The sequence below is a fragment of the Ambystoma mexicanum genome, chromosome 6q, assembly GCF_040938575.1.
Source record: "Ambystoma mexicanum isolate Mex_15411 chromosome 6q, UKY_AmexF1_1, whole genome shotgun sequence".
Lineage (NCBI taxonomy): Eukaryota > Metazoa > Chordata > Amphibia > Caudata > Ambystomatidae > Ambystoma > Ambystoma mexicanum.
In genome coordinates this window covers 120,980,902-120,999,711 of record NC_090937.1, presented here as the reverse complement: position 1 = coordinate 120,999,711, position 18,810 = coordinate 120,980,902, and the positions used below count along the sequence as shown (strand labels likewise).

At 42.9% G+C, this 18,810-nt stretch overlaps 1 protein-coding gene across 5 annotated transcripts in view; it reads left to right on the top strand.

The window, feature by feature from the left end:
• PDLIM5 (PDZ and LIM domain 5) overlaps window positions 1-9,159 on the top strand; it is a 755,773-nt gene extending 746,614 nt beyond the window's left edge. For all 5 annotated transcript variants that reach the window (XM_069630553.1, XM_069630555.1, XM_069630557.1 and 2 more), the window contains one exon: window positions 373-9,159. In XM_069630553.1, the coding sequence (XP_069486654.1) occupies window positions 373-462 (90 nt within the window). In that variant the 3' untranslated portion in view covers window positions 463-9,159. The remainder of the gene's footprint in view (window positions 1-372) is intronic.
• The last annotated feature ends 9,651 nt before the right edge of the window (window positions 9,160-18,810 follow it).

The following is an 18,810-nucleotide window of genomic DNA, read 5'->3' as shown; positions in this document are numbered from 1 at the left end:
AGGCAAGTTACAAAATGGTTGCTCCCTTTGTTGTGGATTGCAGATAATTAAAGAAAGCTACGTGTCTGGGTGATTTTCAAAAGTAAGATCGCTTACGTGCAGATGTTACACTCCAAATGGGCCTATTCATTTGCTGTTTCACTAAACTTGAAAATCAGCCTAGTTATTTTCTCTCCTGCTTTCTTGAATTTTTCACATGCAGGGTTTGAAACATTCCTTCAATATTTCCAGGTGGAAAACTTAGTTTAAAATAAGCATTTGATGTTTGGTCATGTTAATGTGGGTCTTTTGAATTGCATTAGCACTTCTTTTTAGAATGTAAAAATCAAATGCATCCTCATGTTCAAATTGTGGTATTTGTGCTCTTTCCAGGTGTGTTGTGAGAGCTTGGAGGGGCAAACATTCTTCTCCAAAAAGGATAAGCCGCTGTGCAAGAAGCACGCCCATTCCGTGAACATGTGATCAGCTGCACCTGTCACTAGGCACGCGGCGAAGAACCGACTGCTGGAGGCCAGATGGGTGCAAGAGGAATTCCATGGGAGTCATCAGCTGTTTAGATATAATGCACTGTAGACTATTCAAATATTTAAATAGATTTCTGAAAGAACAACAGTTGTAGGGTTGAGTGTTGGCTTTTTACATTTTCTACAATTTAGCATTGCATGGTTGTTTCTCGTCAAGCATACTGGTAAACAGGGAGCTTTTATTTTAAGTTATGGAAGTGTGACATTTTTCTGTGCTTGTACCAGCACTAATAGAGTTGTATAAGGAACACATGGTTTAACGTTGAATGTTGAAGTGACTACAAATTACCCACACTGAATGGTGCATTTTCCTGCTACCTTGCCACATGCAACACTTGGACATGTCCAGGTGGATGACTGTTTTTTGTTTCACACCTTTTAAAAAGCTTTGCTCCAAGACGGTTTTGGAAAAATCATTATGCCTGATGGTCCCTCTTTTCAAAGCACATGTGATCATGAATTTGAATCTATAAGAAAAGAGTTCATGAATGTACTTGCTCATGTGAACTTTGAACCTCAAGTGTTTAGAGTAGGTTACAAAGTCCAATGGGACGGTACAAACTGATGGTCTGAAAAGAAGAACAGAACAAAAAGAACAATTACATTCATCGTGTTTGATTAGTAGGTGACATTGTACCTAGTAGTTGTGAAAAATCACGTATCGTGGGCAAATGAAATGTAAACTCTGACACACATTAGGCTTGGTCCTACAAAAGAAGAGATGTGAACCTGTGCTTCCGTTTACTCCCTTATCCCAAGAACTACCTGTATCACTACTGAGTTGCACCCAAACAATCAACGGTTCTTGAAGGATTTCCAGCACCGGCCAAGTGGATGCTTCCCAATGGTTGGCCCATACATATGGCATTCTGAGTTTTGATGCCAAGAATTGTAAATGTGTGGGTTTGCAACAATACCCAGCAAATGCCCACTGCAGGTGAATATTTCAGAGACTATCTATGGTTTCAGTTAGGCCACATCTATCGCATTGGGAAGATAGCTTTGGGAGCTTGTCATCGCTGTGTAACTCCTGTCCCTTTTAGAATTCTCCTTCAGAAGACTGATGCCTTTTTATAATGTGCTTGAATGCCAGTCCCTACCCTCGCTCACTACTACTTTGGTTAGCATCTGCCTTCGCATGACAGCATTATTAAAAATGTTTTTTTTTCCTTTTGGCATATGGTTTATTTTTTTGTAAAGTACCTCTGTTGAATTAGGACAAGATTGATTATGGCTTTTTGGAGTGATGAGGAAACTGTTTAGTGTTTCATCTCCCCCCATGCTAGGAAATGGTACAGCTGACTCCTCTCTAATCCAGGTTTCTGTCCCCAGTGAAAAGTGCTGGTCTGTTCTTTCTGCACGAAAAATCTTGAGCCATCTTGAATGATGCTGCAACATCCGGCTAAGATGGTTCTTTTTCATGACACACTCGCACCATACAGCAACTAGTTAATACTGAACCCAGCTAAATTCAGAAGAGCAAGTTAACATATAGACCGCAAACCCCATTTTGTTATTAGTGGTAGTATTGACCATTCTTCAGTTTTGAAATATTGAAAGTAGATCTCAATGTACGTCTTCTGTATGGTTATTTAGTATAATTTTACTTGGCCGTAGAGACAAATAAGTTACCTTAGCTAGTTTAGGAAAGCCCAGACGACCAACAACCTATAAAAGGCACTTGGTAGGTAGCTCAGTGAAAACTACTGATGCTATAAAAATTGCTTAACCATAAGTGACATGATGTTAACTGTTGCACAAGGCCATGGTTGCAACCAATATTAGTATGTGAAAGAGAGGCATTTTACTTTGACACATATTTCTATAAGCATGTGGGTTGACAAACATTGTGTGTACTCCTACCCAACTAATGTTTTTCATCAGCTGTAGGTGGTTAGATGCTAGCACTAAATATTCACATGCATCTTTTATATCCTCACCTATCAAGGTATCCTCATTGATACCTTGAAACCCCTGCTAAAGATGGCATACCACCACACCACCTTCGTCAACTTCACTCATGTTTACCTGTTATTTCTCAGTCACTTGATGTGATGAATTGCCATTGTTCAAGGGTGTGAAAGCCATGACGTTTTTGATTTGTATTAAATAATAAAATAATTCAGGTAATTCCATCTCTGAAAGGGCAATCTGCTGTTCAGATTCCCCTTTCATGGGCTTCATGCAAAATGCATAGTATTATCTGTGACCTGCTGCATCAGTGTCCTGATTTACAGTGCTTGCTCGACCAGTGGCTCAGGAAGGTTCCGAGGTCACAGCTGCCCATTTGACAGCTGTAGTGAAGGCCAAGTCTCTACAGCACAGGGGTTGCATTCAACTCTCTTCCTAAATATCTTCCTTCCCGAGCCCTTCGCTCTTCCGTCTCCAACTCCCTCAGGGTCAGCCACCTCTCGAAGCTATGAGCTGGGGGTAGATCTCTCTCCGCGGCAGGGGCCTCACTCTGGAACAGCCTGCCTGCCCCCCTGAAACTTGAGGAGAACCATCTCCGGTTCCAGAAGCACCTCAAAACCTTCCTCTTTGCTTCTGCTTTCTCTCTCCCTCTCCCCTGCTAATTCTTCGGTGAAACTGCACTGAATCTGCAACTGCGCCACTCTCACCGACCCCGGTCCTGGGCCCAGCCAATCTCCACTTGCACTGCCTCCCTGCCAACCCCTGCACTGCGGGACTGTCTCTGTATCCCTACAGCCCCCCCCTTCCCAGCACTTGTCTGCACTTACCTTGCACTTGCCACCAGCTGGCCCTCTTTATTTATTTATTTTATTTTATTCTACTTACCTTGTACTGCACTCCCCCCCCTTCCCCATGCACTTTCTCCCTTCGCCCTACCCCTGTACTTGCGCAATCTGAATGACACCTGGCCTATTAGGATCGCTGTCTGTCTTCCCCTTGTTCCCCCCTCCCTGTCTTGTCGCGCCTTGAAACACTTGTGTATAGGCGCGTTACAAATGCCACATCATATCATAAGATATGTGCTATTGTACCAAATCTATAATGACCATAAATAGCCATGATGGTGGGAGAATAAACTATTAAGATTAAGGCATCGTGCATGGCCCTACTTCTGATCATTACAGCTGCATTAAATTGATGTTGCACATGTGTCATCCTTGTGGGCCCACCCCTGTCCACTGACAGGACTGCAGCCTTGGGGGGATTGTTTTTGTTCCTTCGAAAGGACAGGTTAACGCCTTTTTCCTGAGGACAACCAATCCATAAGACCTTGGCCCAAGAACAGGAATCAAAGGGAGCACCCATTCACAAAGAGCGAGGCCTCACACCACGGGGGGCTGGATTTCTGAAGGCCATTGTTTCTATTGGGAAAGGGGGTGGAGTTTGTTTAGGCAGCGAGACCTGTACAGTTTCGGGAGGGTTCTGCCATCTTGATTCTCTGCCTCTTTCAATTTCCTGTCCCCTCCACTTCCTCTGGGGCAAAGCACTTTGGGTGTTACATCATAAGGGCAAAATCCTAAGATTTCAAGAGCAGGGATTGGACAACTAAAGCAGGCTAGCTTTAGTCCGATCACCTGGGGACGTTTACCTATTAAAAAAAGGTGTCTCCCACTGGGAATTATCTTGAAGCATCTTTGTATCATCCCCTGAGTAGATTCTTCTGGATCCTGCTGAGAGAGCAGTCCTCTTTAAAGTCCTTCAGTTGTGGGGTGAAGGGAGGTGTTCCAAGGGAGAGACAAGCTCTTTCCCCTAACCATCCCCATGGTCCATTGGGGATGAACTCTGCTGCTGAACCATAAGCCTGCCTCTCTGCAGGCACCTTTTTTCCTAGGACCTCACTGTGCTGCAGGTCCCCTGAAGGTGTGTGCCAGCCTCCCGCGAGTGCGGGAGCCTGAGAAACTGACTGACATTGGCCCGTGTAACCCAGGAGTGGGACTTGCAGCACCTGGAAGGCAGAACAGCCAATATCCCTGTTGTTGATGACCCGCTCCGAACCATGATTTGAGCACACCTAAACGCTGAGCGATCCAGCAGGACCTTTTAATGCTCCCCTTTGGCTTCCGTTATTCTCAGAACCAGTGTTTGACCCAGTTCACTGCTACACCGTGCCAGCAAAAGAACATTGTTGTCGCAACTCTGACTACAAAGTACCACTGCCTTGCCTTTCTTGAGTCGCTGTCCGAAAACTCCAGCTTCTTCATCGCCGATCCTGTGCATCTATCGACGCGACCCTGGTGTTCCACCGAACCGCAACTTCAAAGCATTCACATCCAACTGATTCGACTGCGCATCTTGGTACCAGCTCAATGGCCGTCTATCTTTCATTGCCGAATCAGACCTGGTAATCACCCGGTCCGCACAGCTCAAGTAGACGCTTCGACAGCACATCTCCCCTTCCGTTCAACCCCATCTCGATGCTAGCTTGCCCTTGGACCATCATGACTGCGGCATCTGCATTCCGAGCCGACACCACAGTGGACACCAAGAAGCCTGGTTCAATGCTGTTGAACCCTCTAGACATTTGCATAAGGTATTGTTTACTGATATCTGCTTCCCCATGGTCCAACTTTGGGCAATAGAGACTGGCTAGGTCACGTTATCCCTCTTTGCAACTTGACAAAATTCCTTTTGAACATTGTGGTATTTTTTAATGCCTTTCTCCCCGTGTCTCATCACCCAGAGCGCTGCATTTATTCTATCTGTGCATATTCAGTGTTTTCTACAACAGGGCCAGGGTTTTTCAGTGTTTTCTAGTTAGTTACTATTGGACATGGTGTGTTTAATTAAAGTATATCTTTTTCTAGACCCTTGATTGAACATTCCTTTATTTTGGACTGGTATACTTTGCTGTTTGGGTTGCTACTGAACCACATTCACACCCCTCTTAAGAGTACAGCCTTCTCTTGACCCATTTTACTACAAAAGGCGAAGGAGGTTTATCTCTTGTGTACCTTTACGATTGTGTTGGCTGATGTAGCCTCTACTCACCCTTGTACTCCTGCAGGCCAGAAGTCAATTCATCACACTTGCCCATGATGTACGTTTCCCATTTTTCATTCACTTTCCTCATCACCTCTCACTATGGTTCCTCTACTCTGGCCACTGCTCTATTTCTCCTCCAAAATACCCATTCTGAATGTGCTCACTCATAACTCAGCCCACACTAAAAGCACTTCCCCACTGCCTCTAATACAGCAAGTCGCTAGCCATCACCCCTTCGCTCTCCCAGTCACTTATCTACTCTGAAGCGATCAGGCAGACTACTGATTAGCACCCTCAAAACTCCAAATTCGTTTCAGCACTTGGCCCCTCACTTCTGCACACCACTCGTTCGCTGCCTTTTGCGTGGCAACTTTGGTTCCATGTGTTTATAACGACAACCAAAATAATGACATACATTTTCAGTGACACTTTAATAAAGAATTTGTGTTCTCTTTTGTAATTTGGGGGTCCCCACCCAAGCCCCCCGTTTCTACTGCTTTTTTACCCTCCCCCAACTACCACCACCCCTTTAATCCCTTGCCCCACCCACATATATACTTTTACTAAACAATTGGACTTTTTTGTCATTATTCAGGTGTCACTGAAAATGTCTTATTTATTTTTCGTAACACTGCATACCGGCAACTTATAACGATTTCCTAAACAAAACTAGTATTTAGTCGGACCACACCAAATATCCTGGTCATATCCACTGAAAAGTAATCATACGTTATCCTCTGGAAGCCAGTTCAAATCCAGATAATAGCTTTTTAGATACAGAAGTTTCAGTTGAGTTCCTGCATCCCCTGAAGGCCCAGAATGGTGAGATAAAAAAAGATTGTTTCCCAGTGTCCCCAGTAGTTGGAGGGACACAACGTACTGCACCAGCTCTCATATTAAGATCGTCTTAATAAAAACCCTCGGGCAACATGAGCCCACTTTTTAAGGAGTTTATTTACCTGCAAAGGCATGCAGAGTTCAACAAAACCGTTCCCAATATGAAGTAATGTACCAGCACCAACAATGATGGAATCCCTAAAATGTGTGTAATAGCTCAATGTTGGTGCTCCTTGCCCCGCTCTCCGGCATGCTCACTGTGCCATGCATGTGGAAGCCTTCACATACTGGATGGAAAAATAGGCACTTTTCATGAAGCAAACGAAATCGCAGGCCTTGCTTTCATGGCCATCCTCCATTTCCTTCTTGGTTTATGAAAAACAAGCACAAGCATTGGGGTCACAGAATGTATAAATGTAGGTGGTATCCCTATTATTTTTGTAATTATTTTTTTAATTAAATTTCCCAATTACCACTGCAATGCCATCATTTTGCAAAACAGGTTGATAGCTCAATTTCTGAAGATCTGGAGTGGTCCCAACGGTCAATGATTAATTTGTCCAATTACAAAGCACACGCTAGATTGCCTGCCCTTGTATCTTTCTCCCCAGGTAAGACAGGAACTATAAGCATCATAAATTACATGGTTGTAAAGGGATCCGGGTCGAGTTTAAGCCCTAAACGGCTCCCTATAAACCATGGAAACCACACCACTACCCATTTGGTCAAGTGGGGTTGGGTCAGATTTGAAATAAAGACTGAAGTATGTGTTAGAGCAGTATGTCTTGAAACTGTGGTGACACCATATTGTGGAGAGTGCTTCCAAAAGATGAATCCCACTGCTGCCACTTGCATTCCAAAGGTGCCCATTCCATTATGAGTGCTTCAGACGTGGATCATAGGAGTTGAAGTATTGGGGCATACCAGATCTTTTTCCTGATCCCGGAAAATGTGTAATCTATTCACAACTGCTGCGCACAAACATGCAACAGAATTGTCTCACCCACACATCTGCTGTCGTTTCCCCCTCATGCATGGTGTAGAACTTGGCTGAAACCAATGGGGCGAGGATATCCATTAGCACAGGACCTTGGAGATTCAAAACGTTCTACGTATGAATTTTACTGACATATGCTGTGGACCTGGCAAAGGACGTGGTCTTACAGTGGTAAGCCCTTTAAATTCTGGTTATGTTATGATAGGTTATTTATAACGTGCTTAATATCCAGAGCTTTCTAAGCGCGGACACGGGAATCGAACCTGTGTTGCTCTGTGTCATTTTGCTTCCAAGGCGAGCATGTTGCCCCTGAGCTATCCTCCCGAGACACATACTAAGGGCTTGATTCACTAAGTTTTGAAATTAAGAAAATCGGAGCTGCCAGTGAGATTCTCAGATTTGCTCCTGCTACCTTGTGCCTGTTTAACAAATCCTGAAACTGTATCATGTCTAAGATGCCCTGAAGCAAATCATTAAGAAACACGTTTGCATGTTATCATCTCAGTGATGCGCTAGACAGCTCTAGATTTGCTCCAGTTTAGCCATTATGAATTGGGTTTGGATTTACATGTGCAAATCAGAGAGGCTTACTGGCATCCAATTTGCTCAAGTGCACATATTTAAGAATCTGTTCCGAAATAATCTTTTCTCTGAAATAAGGATTGTGTAAGATTACGTTTGTGTGCATGGAGTTTTTCCTATTGTACAGGTTAGTCTGGCCACTGCCCCATTCCTCTACTTTACACCCTTCCTGCAGGCAACAATCACACTACGGTTGCATACGACTGTGATGAATGATTGGGACTTTGCTTGGTTTGCTCGGTCAAAGGCCACAAGTCTTTGGTAACGCCAAACCTCCTTACTGCATGTGTTGTGCACTATTTGGAATTAAAGGTATTTTTTAGTATACATCATTTCTGGATTCTGGATTGGGCAGTGCAGCCAGTCAAATACAATAGGTAGACTTCAGGACCATGGCAGCCATTTTCTTGAGTGTCTTTTAGGCAAAATGAAAATAGTCACTTACCTCCTGCTTGTAAGGGCCAGCGCAAGCAGCACGATGCACAGCTCTTTTACTGCATTTCATGAGCAACCAGGCAATCAAGACAAGAACACTATGGAGATGAAAACAAAAAACACAAGCACATAACAGAAAAGATATAAGGTGGCTACAACAAGCACAAGACGTTGTTCATGCCATGGGCCTTTGCATCAACGCCACCTTGTCGGCTATACTGTTTATCACGTTGTAAGTTGAATATATGCACAAAAGAGATCTGGCATATTTTTTTCCTTCAAGAAGCTTCACTTAAATGTAAAATGTGACATTTTTATAAAGCTTTTGAATGCTTATTTTGCTTGCAAATATCTGAGCATACCGCTAAGGGTTATTTTTGGTTGGCTTTAAACATAAATGCATGCTTTTGTGAAATCCCAGGAACCGTAGGTTAACTCGCCTCTGAGATTCAGAGAGGAGGGACAGCGTTTGTGCCACGGTTAGGCGCCATATCCTGTGGCCGCTGACGAATGTTAACACCGTGACGAGCTCTCTGATGGTGGCCTTGCAAATCTCTTGGCAGAACTCTCTAGAGCGTGTTTGTTTTGCCTGGCAAAGGAAAAGAAAGCAGTATTTCGCATTGATTGTATTTTCAATACAAGGTCTCATTCTTCTGTTTTTCAAATCTGTTTTCCAATTTGTAACATGAAAATATCTTTCTCTGGTGATGGGGTTAGTCTTGCATAAAAAAGGTTGTATACACTCTGCCTGTCCTCGAATGAAATGTATGTGAAAATCATTGCTATCCTGTGCAGCAATTCTCAATAAATGGCTTTGTCGTGAGGATAGTTGTTCTGACTGGACTGGTTTTAATTTTCTGACTGCCATAACCTTTGCAATGGCTGGTAAACCCTGGTACACACATTTCCAGCAAAGGGTTTTTTATTTGACTACAGCCGGAACAGTTTCTAGGCAGTAGGGTGCCCAGGGCAAATTATTATTTATTTTAATTAGTCAGACAACTTTTTAGAATTCATTAATATTGCATACTAGCTGATAAAGCCGGCGTTGCTCTGGCTATCGTTCCCTCATTGGTAATGGTAACTGCAAAATGTGCTGCAGATTGAAACGGTGTGGAATTGTATAAGGAATAACACTTCACCAATCAGGGAAAGGGGTGGGGTGTCCAAATGTCATCTAGCCAGTATTGTCCGGAGGGTCCTAACAGGTGACTGTGCAAAATATGGTACAGATTGGTGAAACGGTGTGCAACTGTATAAGGAACGTACCCAAAGGCACAAACCCACACCCAAATTTGCACTTTTGCTGAAATCTGGGGAAAGAGGTGGGATGTCCAATTGTCATGTAGCCAATAATGTCCGGACCGTCCTAACAGGTGACTGTGCAGAATTTGTTGCAGATTGGTGAAACGGTGTGGAATTGTATAGGGAACATACACAAAGCCACAAACCCACACATTTTCACGTTTATATATACAGATAGGCACATATATATATATATACACTTATACATATTTCTTAACCCCGTTACAAGTCCTAACATCATCATAACCATTCAAATCCTGAGAGTAAAATACTATTTCTCATTGTGTGTAATCATCATTGGATCTTTAGTGTTCAGTCGATTAGCCAAAAAATAGAAAATAATAAATATCAATAATATTTGTAAAAGTACACAATTCATACGCTGGCAATACTCTGGTACCATGTACAAATCAGCAAGTAGGTAAAGTGCAGTTAAGTATATCAGTGCACAGATGTTTATGTGCAAACAAGCAATGTACAAGTAAGTAAACATCAATAATATTAATACAAGTACACCATTCAGACTACACTAGTAATGCTCGAGAACCATGTGCACTTTATGCAAGTAGGTAAGTAAAGTGCAATTGAGGTATGTGCACTGATATGTGCAAACAAGCAATATACAAGTAAATAAGAATCGATGTTCAGCTAGTATACGTGCGTACATTTATATGCTAAAGATAGTGCAAATAAGCTTATGTATATAAGTAATCCTGCAGTCACAAAAGCTATTGCTGTTCAGCATGTAGGCAATTTTACTCCAATACCCATTAGCTTTCCTATTTGGACCCAGACCCAGTAGAGTATAATATGTACAGAGACCGAGTGAGAATTTAAACAGTAGGTCCAGAAGTCATCAGATTTTTTAGGGGCTGATTCATGGAATTTGTGCGCCAAAAAACGGTGATTTGTGCGCCATTCTGCTCGCAAATCCCCATTTGTTAAACAGGGATTTGCGGGTAGAATGGCACACAAATCACAATTTATTGGCGCACAAATTCCATGTATCACCCCCATAGAGTCCTAGTCGCTTGCAAGGCTCTCATAAACACACATGTAAAAGGCACCCAAAGTCGTACACTCTGTAAATAGATGTTTTGCGGTTTCCAAAGAACCATGAAATTTACAGACACAAGGGTTTCTTTCATCTGGAGGTAATATCCACTGAGAACACAATACTGATGATAATGGGAGTTGGTTTGTTCATAAACACAATAAAAGCATACGTATTTCAGGGTTGGGACTCTGAATAATATACAGGTGTGGTCTCTTGAACTCCTGGACCACTCTAGACGCATGTCGATAAGTGGAAATGTGGTCGTAGTTTTTATTCCAATCCCACAAATCGTATTTTGCCTTAAATTCCTTCCCTCTCCAAAAACAGATTTCTTTCAGCCTTACATCTTTTGTTTGATATATATGTACTATATTCTATATAATCGAAATAATCCACAAACGCGTTTTATTCCAGTGGCTTAAATGAGAGAGGTGGCCCTAGTACGTACTTTTTACAATTCTGGGTCACTCTTTTCAACAAGTGTGATCCTTGGCAAATAACCTTTTTGGGTAAAAAGCTTTTCACTATTTGCGAGAATGCCGATATGTGTTGGTTAGGTGGTGATAGGTGGAAAGACTGTCATGCTGTGTTGGGGGATAGCATAATGAATGGTCACCTTTATGCTGAATGTTAACGGTGCACCGTCCTCATCCATTGCAAAGCCTTGAATGCACTCACTCGGCTCTTCCACCTCTCCTGCCCCATTGTCCTTTGGCTCTTTTCAGATAGCCTGCGGTGACAAATCCTGTGGATCCCTCGCTGAACCCCTGCCTAAAGTCTCTTCCCAGGTGGCCATGAGAAGGCAGACGCTTCGTGATCCCAATCCTGGGCGTGGTGTACTGCGAGAAGATCACTTGGGTGGAGACAAGGCGTACAGTGGTGAGATTCCATTGGATAAGACACAGTACTTTTCGTCTGAAAGGGAGATCTTTTCCACTATGTCAAAAGAGAATACGCCTTATTGTCATTTGAATATCTCTCAACCTCATATTAATTCTAAGGTTTTGAACCCAAAGGTTGTAACATAACACACTACACCTAAAGAAATACCCTTTTTGGTATCTAAAACTAAATGCCCCTCTTGAATCCCAAGGGTGCACTATAAAGGATTGTGAAAATGTGGTCTTCTCTAAACCGTCTTGCTCTGTAAAAGTTAAAACTCATAGCCCCTCTATTAAAAGTATTAACGGAATTAAATCTACCCTTATAAAGAATCAAGAGGTGGACAAACCTAACTTTATTTAAAAGAACTACGTGTCCCAGAATCAGAGAAACTGAGACGAGGAAGAGGGCTGAAGAGGCATGTAGATGTAGTTCGGCAACTAAGCTTAGTAGCCGTTGCATGAGTCATGCAAATGTAGCTAATGGCTCACACCTGAGGCCTATTGTCAAAACTGTGAGGCATGGTATAAAAGGCCCCAGCAGGAAAGGAGAGGGAGAGGGAGAAGGAGCTGAAGTTGGAAGGCTGGCAGAGGGCGAAGTATGATGCTGGCAAGTGACGAGGAAGTGGGAGCACAGAAGGGATGCCGAAACGTGGAGACAGCAGATTTCACCTGCAAGTTCCGAGAGGGATCTGTTTCAAAAAACCTGTATCGCAGAGGCTTTGCAGAGGAAGACATGTTGGAAGTGAAGTTTTCCGCATGTGAGCCGTTTTGCTGTGATTGTAGAGCTGTGACTGTGCAGGAGCCTATGGCCAGAAGCAGAAAGGCAAGCAAAGGGTCACAGGAGTGAGACTCCCAACTAAAGTGTCAGGACAGGAGATACCCCTGCTGGAGAGTGGTGTGGGTCCCAACTGAGCCCGAAGTAGTAGCACAGGTCGGGAAGGAGAGCACCCGCAGTGTCCCTGAAGCCGGTGAGTGAAGCGCAGCTTTAAGGTTCACTCAGTAAGCCTTGCCGATAACTGTAACCAGCTCCGAAATAACTTGTTTAAAGTTTAAAGCAAGTAGAAGGTGTTTGATATCCTTAAACTGTCTGTTAACAATGAAAATGTTGCACTTGTGCTTATTCTCAAAGCTGCAAGGTTTGCGTAAGAAATGAAAGCTGTTACATCCATTGTTTAACCTTTTTTTGAATAAAGGAGTTGTTGTGTGTCCTTAATCCTGAAGAAGGAATGCTCGTTAATTCCATTCCAAATATCTAACATTGTTGTGCCAAAGGAAGGTCGCAGGTGACAAGTTGGGTTTCTCTAAGGAAGTCAGAAGTTGCCTCCTTTAACGATACACAGGAATACAATATTGTTAATCACTTTAAATTTAAAAAATCTACCGAAAAGAGTGGTTGTGTGTGCCCAATAATGTTTTCACTTTGAAGAATGAATGTGTATTGTATCCATAATTGATATTCTATTCCCAAGCCAAGAGGCGAACCCTTTGCATAGTGAAGTAGTCTTGTTTAAAGGTATCCACCTACTCTATGAAGTTGCCAACAGTCAAGTGACCTAAGATACTAGTGTTGCATTGTTACCTGAAGCAGAAAGAGTGACACTATGGCTTCTGGGTAATTACTTGAGCAGGAAAGGTACGAGTAAAGCTTGGGAAGGGGAGCTGGGTGCTTGTAAAGAACATTCAGAAGTAGACTATAACCCGTGATGCTAAAGACTGCTGAAGTTGAAAGGAAGTGAGTTGGATGGGCAGAAGCAGGGTATACTTGGGGCAGTTTGACAGACGGAAGAGGCAAAGAGGCTGCCCCCTTTTAGAAATTAATTCAAGGGAAGAGTGCCTTGCCTACCTGAAGAGGTCGTAGTGTCTTGTCAGACTGTGCATGATATATTCAGAAGTACAAAGCAGTGGTAGAAGTACCTGAACTGTGTTGGTATACAAAGTTGTCGGTGGATGTCACATTGGAGTGGTTTGAAGGAGTGGCATGCTGTGGAACGAAGGTGACTGTTCTTACAGTAACAACAGTAGAAGGGTGGTCGTTCAAGAAGGACGCAGCAACCCAAGAGAAGCATGCTGGCAAATAAACCAAATGTACTGGAGAAGTTCTAACCAATTGTAAAGTTGTTGCTGGAGAAGTCCTGAAAGTAAACCTTACATATTCTTTTGGACTGTAATAAATGTATCACCTAAACCAGGAATACCATTGGTGCTATTTTCGTTGTTGGAATTGGAAGGGGATTTTTGTAAGTGAACTCAAAGAATTGTTACCAGTGGATTTTTGTTTGGTGACCTTTTGGTTTGGCTTGGAACTGATAAGAACTGGTTCAAGCCGTTTCTTTTCCTTTGAACATTTGGAAGTTGACTTTAAAACCTGGGGAAAGGATCTTACCCAGGACCGGTGAAGGTCATCCAGATATTGTTTAATACTATTTATTATCTTGTGTTGCCTTTTAATATTCTTTGTATGTTTGTTGATTAGAGTGAGGGCCAATTTATCTATGCTAGAGATTTTTCTCCTATCCTTTAGACAAAGTAGGGAATTCCTCAGTAGAGTAGTGCAAGGAAGGATTTTCTTGAAAATGTTTACTTTAAAAAAAAATGTAACATTTTAAGAAAACTACAAGCAGTTCCCTGCCTCGCATTACTGACACCTCACACTGCTTACTCCTCGAGAGCGATTAAAATAGCAGCAGGGCAGACTAAAGCTGCATCCTCATTTAAAACCTTTGTACAGCACAGCAGCAAGACGGTTTTCTTGCAGTTTTGAATGCATTGTCGCGTTGTGCTGATATCTATGCTGTCAGAATTAATATCCCTGCAGAGCAATCTGTGGGAGGATGATGCTCCATTGTGGGAATGCAGGAATGGGACTCTCCTTTGCTGAAAACTACCACCTGTTCTGGGAGACTTGATGGGTCCTTTTCTCTTTCTTTTCGCCCCTTCTGTTTCTCATAACTTTCTTTCTGTGTTCTCATTTCAACCCTTTATACTTTGCTTTCTAGTTCTTTAGTTCTTTGCCTTTCCTTTTCCCGTAAATGACCTCATCTTTTTGTCCTTTGTCGCCCTAAGCTTCTGCCTCTCACTTTCGCCTCCTGCGTCTTTACCGTTCTTTTTTTTCTCAAGTTATTTATCTGTCTGGCATTTTAGATCTCCAGTCTTACCCCAGATTAAGGGCGTCTAGGCTGACCGAGGAGCCAATGTTTGTGTGATAGGCTGTGATAAATAAAGGCAAAAGGGCCATTATGTAAATGATGCTGCTGTTAATGGAAACAGTGCCTGCTGCCCCCAAAGGTCCTGCGTCCCTAGCTTCCCTTTCTCCACCTCAAGAAACTGCAATGACTACCTTTAAATGTGCACACATTTTCAGAGGTCTGATAACTGCAGTCTGTCTGGTCAGCCTTTAGGAGTCCAATTTAGAGGAATTGTCTGTTGATCAAACCCCAACTGATGCATTCTTTTACCGCCAAAATGTAGATAGTGGCTTCAGGACAGGCAATATGTGTGGGTGTAGGAGGGGTGCTAATAGGGATCAGTGGGTGGATTGCATGTATTCACATTATGTTGCAAAATAATCGACCAGTTAAAGTCGAGCAAAAGACCTACTTCGCTTCGATATAAAGATGGTCAACAAAATGGCGACTGCTTCGATTGGTTCTTTTCAAAGAGCCTAAATCTTGCGTACAGCAACCTTTGCAAAACATTTGAATTGAGTTTTATTCAGTGATCAAACGTCAATTCAGTGTGATTCTGCATTTGCAACATTGATCACACCACATAAGTTAACCCTATGTTTCAGAATATCAAAACTGACTTAGTTCTAGAACTTTCTTTGGAAGTTGTGCATGGTGCAGAAGCACTATTATGCTGCTCTGGCCACTAAGGTCCCACCCTTTATTACAAAACACTTTGGGGTAATTCCCACTGTATGCAGGTCACAGGATGCAACAAGGCAAGTGCTTCTTCTTTCCTGCGACCAGTATGGCGTGCATGCAGGGCCAATGATTGATAGAGGGGGGCCTATATATAGTGGCCAGGGATTGTATTTCTAGGTGTCTGGTGCATGTCTGACATCTAGATTAGCTATGGCAGCCTGAAAGTAAGTGGGTGGACGGTGGATAATGCATCAACAGGCCTTACCTAAAAGGTTCGAAGAACTGGATTTAAATTTACAGTACTATGTTTGTGGGACTGTAACACCAGAGCAGAACTTGAAATGCCCCTTGCACAATAGTTCCCTCACTGCCTTGGCCAGCTATATATTCAGTAAACAGTTACCTTGATTTAGCTCATACGGGAGTGGCTTCCTGTTTAACTGCGCTCTCATTACTGCAACTGGCCTTTCACACTCTGACAGGGTCTCCACACGCACAAGTATTTCCCTACCCACTATTCGCTTGGTTGCGCATCCTGTTTTGGATCCGCACCAAGAGTTGCGTGTTCACTGAGTGCTAAAAGAGCAGAGGTCTGTGGCGTTTCAGACTTCTGTGGAGGTTTTCCACGGTCTACCAGACCCTGCAGGCTATTGAAAGCTTTATAGATTGGGTGTGGAAAGGCAAACCCACCGGATTGTGTCCAGGTGTCAGTTTGTACAGACCTGGCCTTCAGGAACCATGAAGAAAGCACACCAAAGCCAGTGAACTAAAAAGGGTTATGATTGAAACAATCAAATTCTCTTTCACAATCCTCACCTCGATGCAGAAAGGATTTTCTTAGTAGTGAAGGAGATAGGTGAGCAGCTCTTCAATGCAGAAGAACTATAGAGAAGGGAAAACAAGCTAGTACATGTTAGATAAAGAATGTGAAGTTTTCCCTTTCCTTGATCTCCCTTTTGATATTTGTATTACCTGATAGAATGGACAGTTCGCTGTGGAAGGAGACCCCACAGTACTGCAGCCGCAATAGTGGGTTGAGAATCAAAGGAAGAAACTCCTAAGGAAACCTGCATTAATAGTCCACAACACAGTTTGAAACAGGAATTATTGTGTAATGGTAACGGATTCAATTCTTTGCAGGAGGCGTGAATCACAAAGTCACAAGACGATAGTTATCAGCATGAATAACTAAGGTGAGGATATACTAATTACCTAATACGACTGAGACTCAGAAGGATCGGAAACACTGATGGAGTCCTGAACGCTGGCGTGTGCGAAGTTCAATCCAGGAGCATCAGGTACTGGAACAAGCAACAGCCCCCTGTTGCTTGCGCGAATACAAGACGTGCAATTTTGAATTCGACAGAAAGTAATAGGCGTTTCCTGTTTTACTTTCGGTTATGTCACAAGTAGACCGGAAATATTTAAAGGATAGTTCCGGGACTTTTTTTTATTGTCCCTACGTTTCGGCCATATGTTTTTAAGCATAAATCGGTAGATTGTAGAAAACTTTGCTATGGACCTTACCCGACTTTTCGTCCATTAACGCACTCGAAATCAGCCGCCATTTTCTGATAATCCTATCATTTCCCCCCATCGACCTGGCTCACCTGCTTTTGCGGCACTAAATCAAATCCCCCGCCCCTGAAACAGACTTTATCAAAACATTCATATTCCCCGCCTCTATCCGTGACGTGACTGTGCTGCGTAGGCAAACGCGCCCAGGCGTCTTCTACGCGACTCCACACAGAACCCGGAAACCAACACAGATCAGCTCACAACACAGCGCGCCACAATTCGGAATATGAAACTGTACTTTTAAATCAAACCGCAAGATTGTAAATTTGGTAAAGTACATTTATTTGACATCAAATGTTTAGAGAATATTCAGCGATTTGCATTTATATTTGCTCACGTTCCAAAAAGTTCGTTTTGAGGCACGCGATGTTCCTTTGCTGTACACAGGGTCTTAGATCATCTCACAATACAGCGCCACAAGTCGGAATATGAAACTGTGGTTTAAAAGCAAACGGCAAGATTGTACATTTGGCAAAGTACATTTATTGGACATCAAATGTTTAGAGAATATTCAGCGATTTGCATTTTTCTTTGCTCTCGATCCAAAATAGTTCGTCTTGAGGCAAGCGATGTTCGTGTGCAGTACACAGGGTGTTGGTTTACGATAAAATAAGCTCTTCGGTCGCACTGATAATCGCATGGCTGTTCCAACAACGAGGCACTAGGCCACCACAACGGTCTGTATGTTGCATCTAGCCGTTAGTACCGCGTAAGGGCATACTTGTACTTGGCGATCGTCCCATAAAATGGTCAGGGTGGTAACGTTGTTCACGCGGAGAAGCAACTGGCGGTTGTAAAAGCCATCCGCCGGTGTCTTGTACTCGTGACACATACAATAATGAAGGATGTACCTGTTTTAAAAACATAAAAAATGAAATTAGTCTCACCATCAGATCTTTATTAAAATTATTCATTTTATATATTAGGTCGGGAAATTATTTCATAGCTAGGACAGTGCAACTGGGTATTATACGTCAAGGGGGGGCTGTAGGATACTGAGACAGTCCCCCAGTGCAGGGGTTGACAGGGAGGCAGTGCAGGTGGAGAGTGGAAGGGCCCAGGACCGAGGTCGCAGACAGTGGACCAGTTGTAGCAGGGGAGAGGGAGAGAGAAAGCAGAAGCAAAGAGGAAGGTTTTGAGGTGCTTCCGTAAAAGGAGATGGTTCTCCTCAAGATAGTGCGCGGTACAAAACAATATGCCACATAGAACGAACAAGTACAACTTAACCCGTCTTTAAAGCTACTGTATAGTAATTAAATTGCGGTATAAACTCATCTAAAGAGTTACTTACATTATATTTGCATTTTCCATTGTGTCTGTGCGTAGGGCAGCCCCGAAATACCACTCCTTCTATGCCGACGTTATTTCTTCTAATGAACGAACATTAAATGGCTTTCGTTTCTGAAATTATATTCATTATCGTTTCTTACGTTATTGCCCCACACCCCCAAAAAGAAGTCTTTCGGGATGGTCCCGGCCTGTCAAGGTCAAATAACAATAGAACCTTATACTTAGTCGTGGGCCATTCCGGCACCCGAGCAAAAAATCAAAGCAGCTGACCTTCACTTTGAACGAGCACACATTCCTAGTTAGCTACATTCAGTGTAAGGCCATCTCACAAGACTCAAAGAGCAATCACTTTTATTTACACAATACATAGCTACACATATTCAATGGGCCTGCGACATGAGGAGACTCGAGAGAACAGACAATCAAATTACAATCATTTAAACCGTGATGTGTATTTCTCAATGAGCTCTGCTTTAGGTGGACATGGAACAGAGGCAATGTT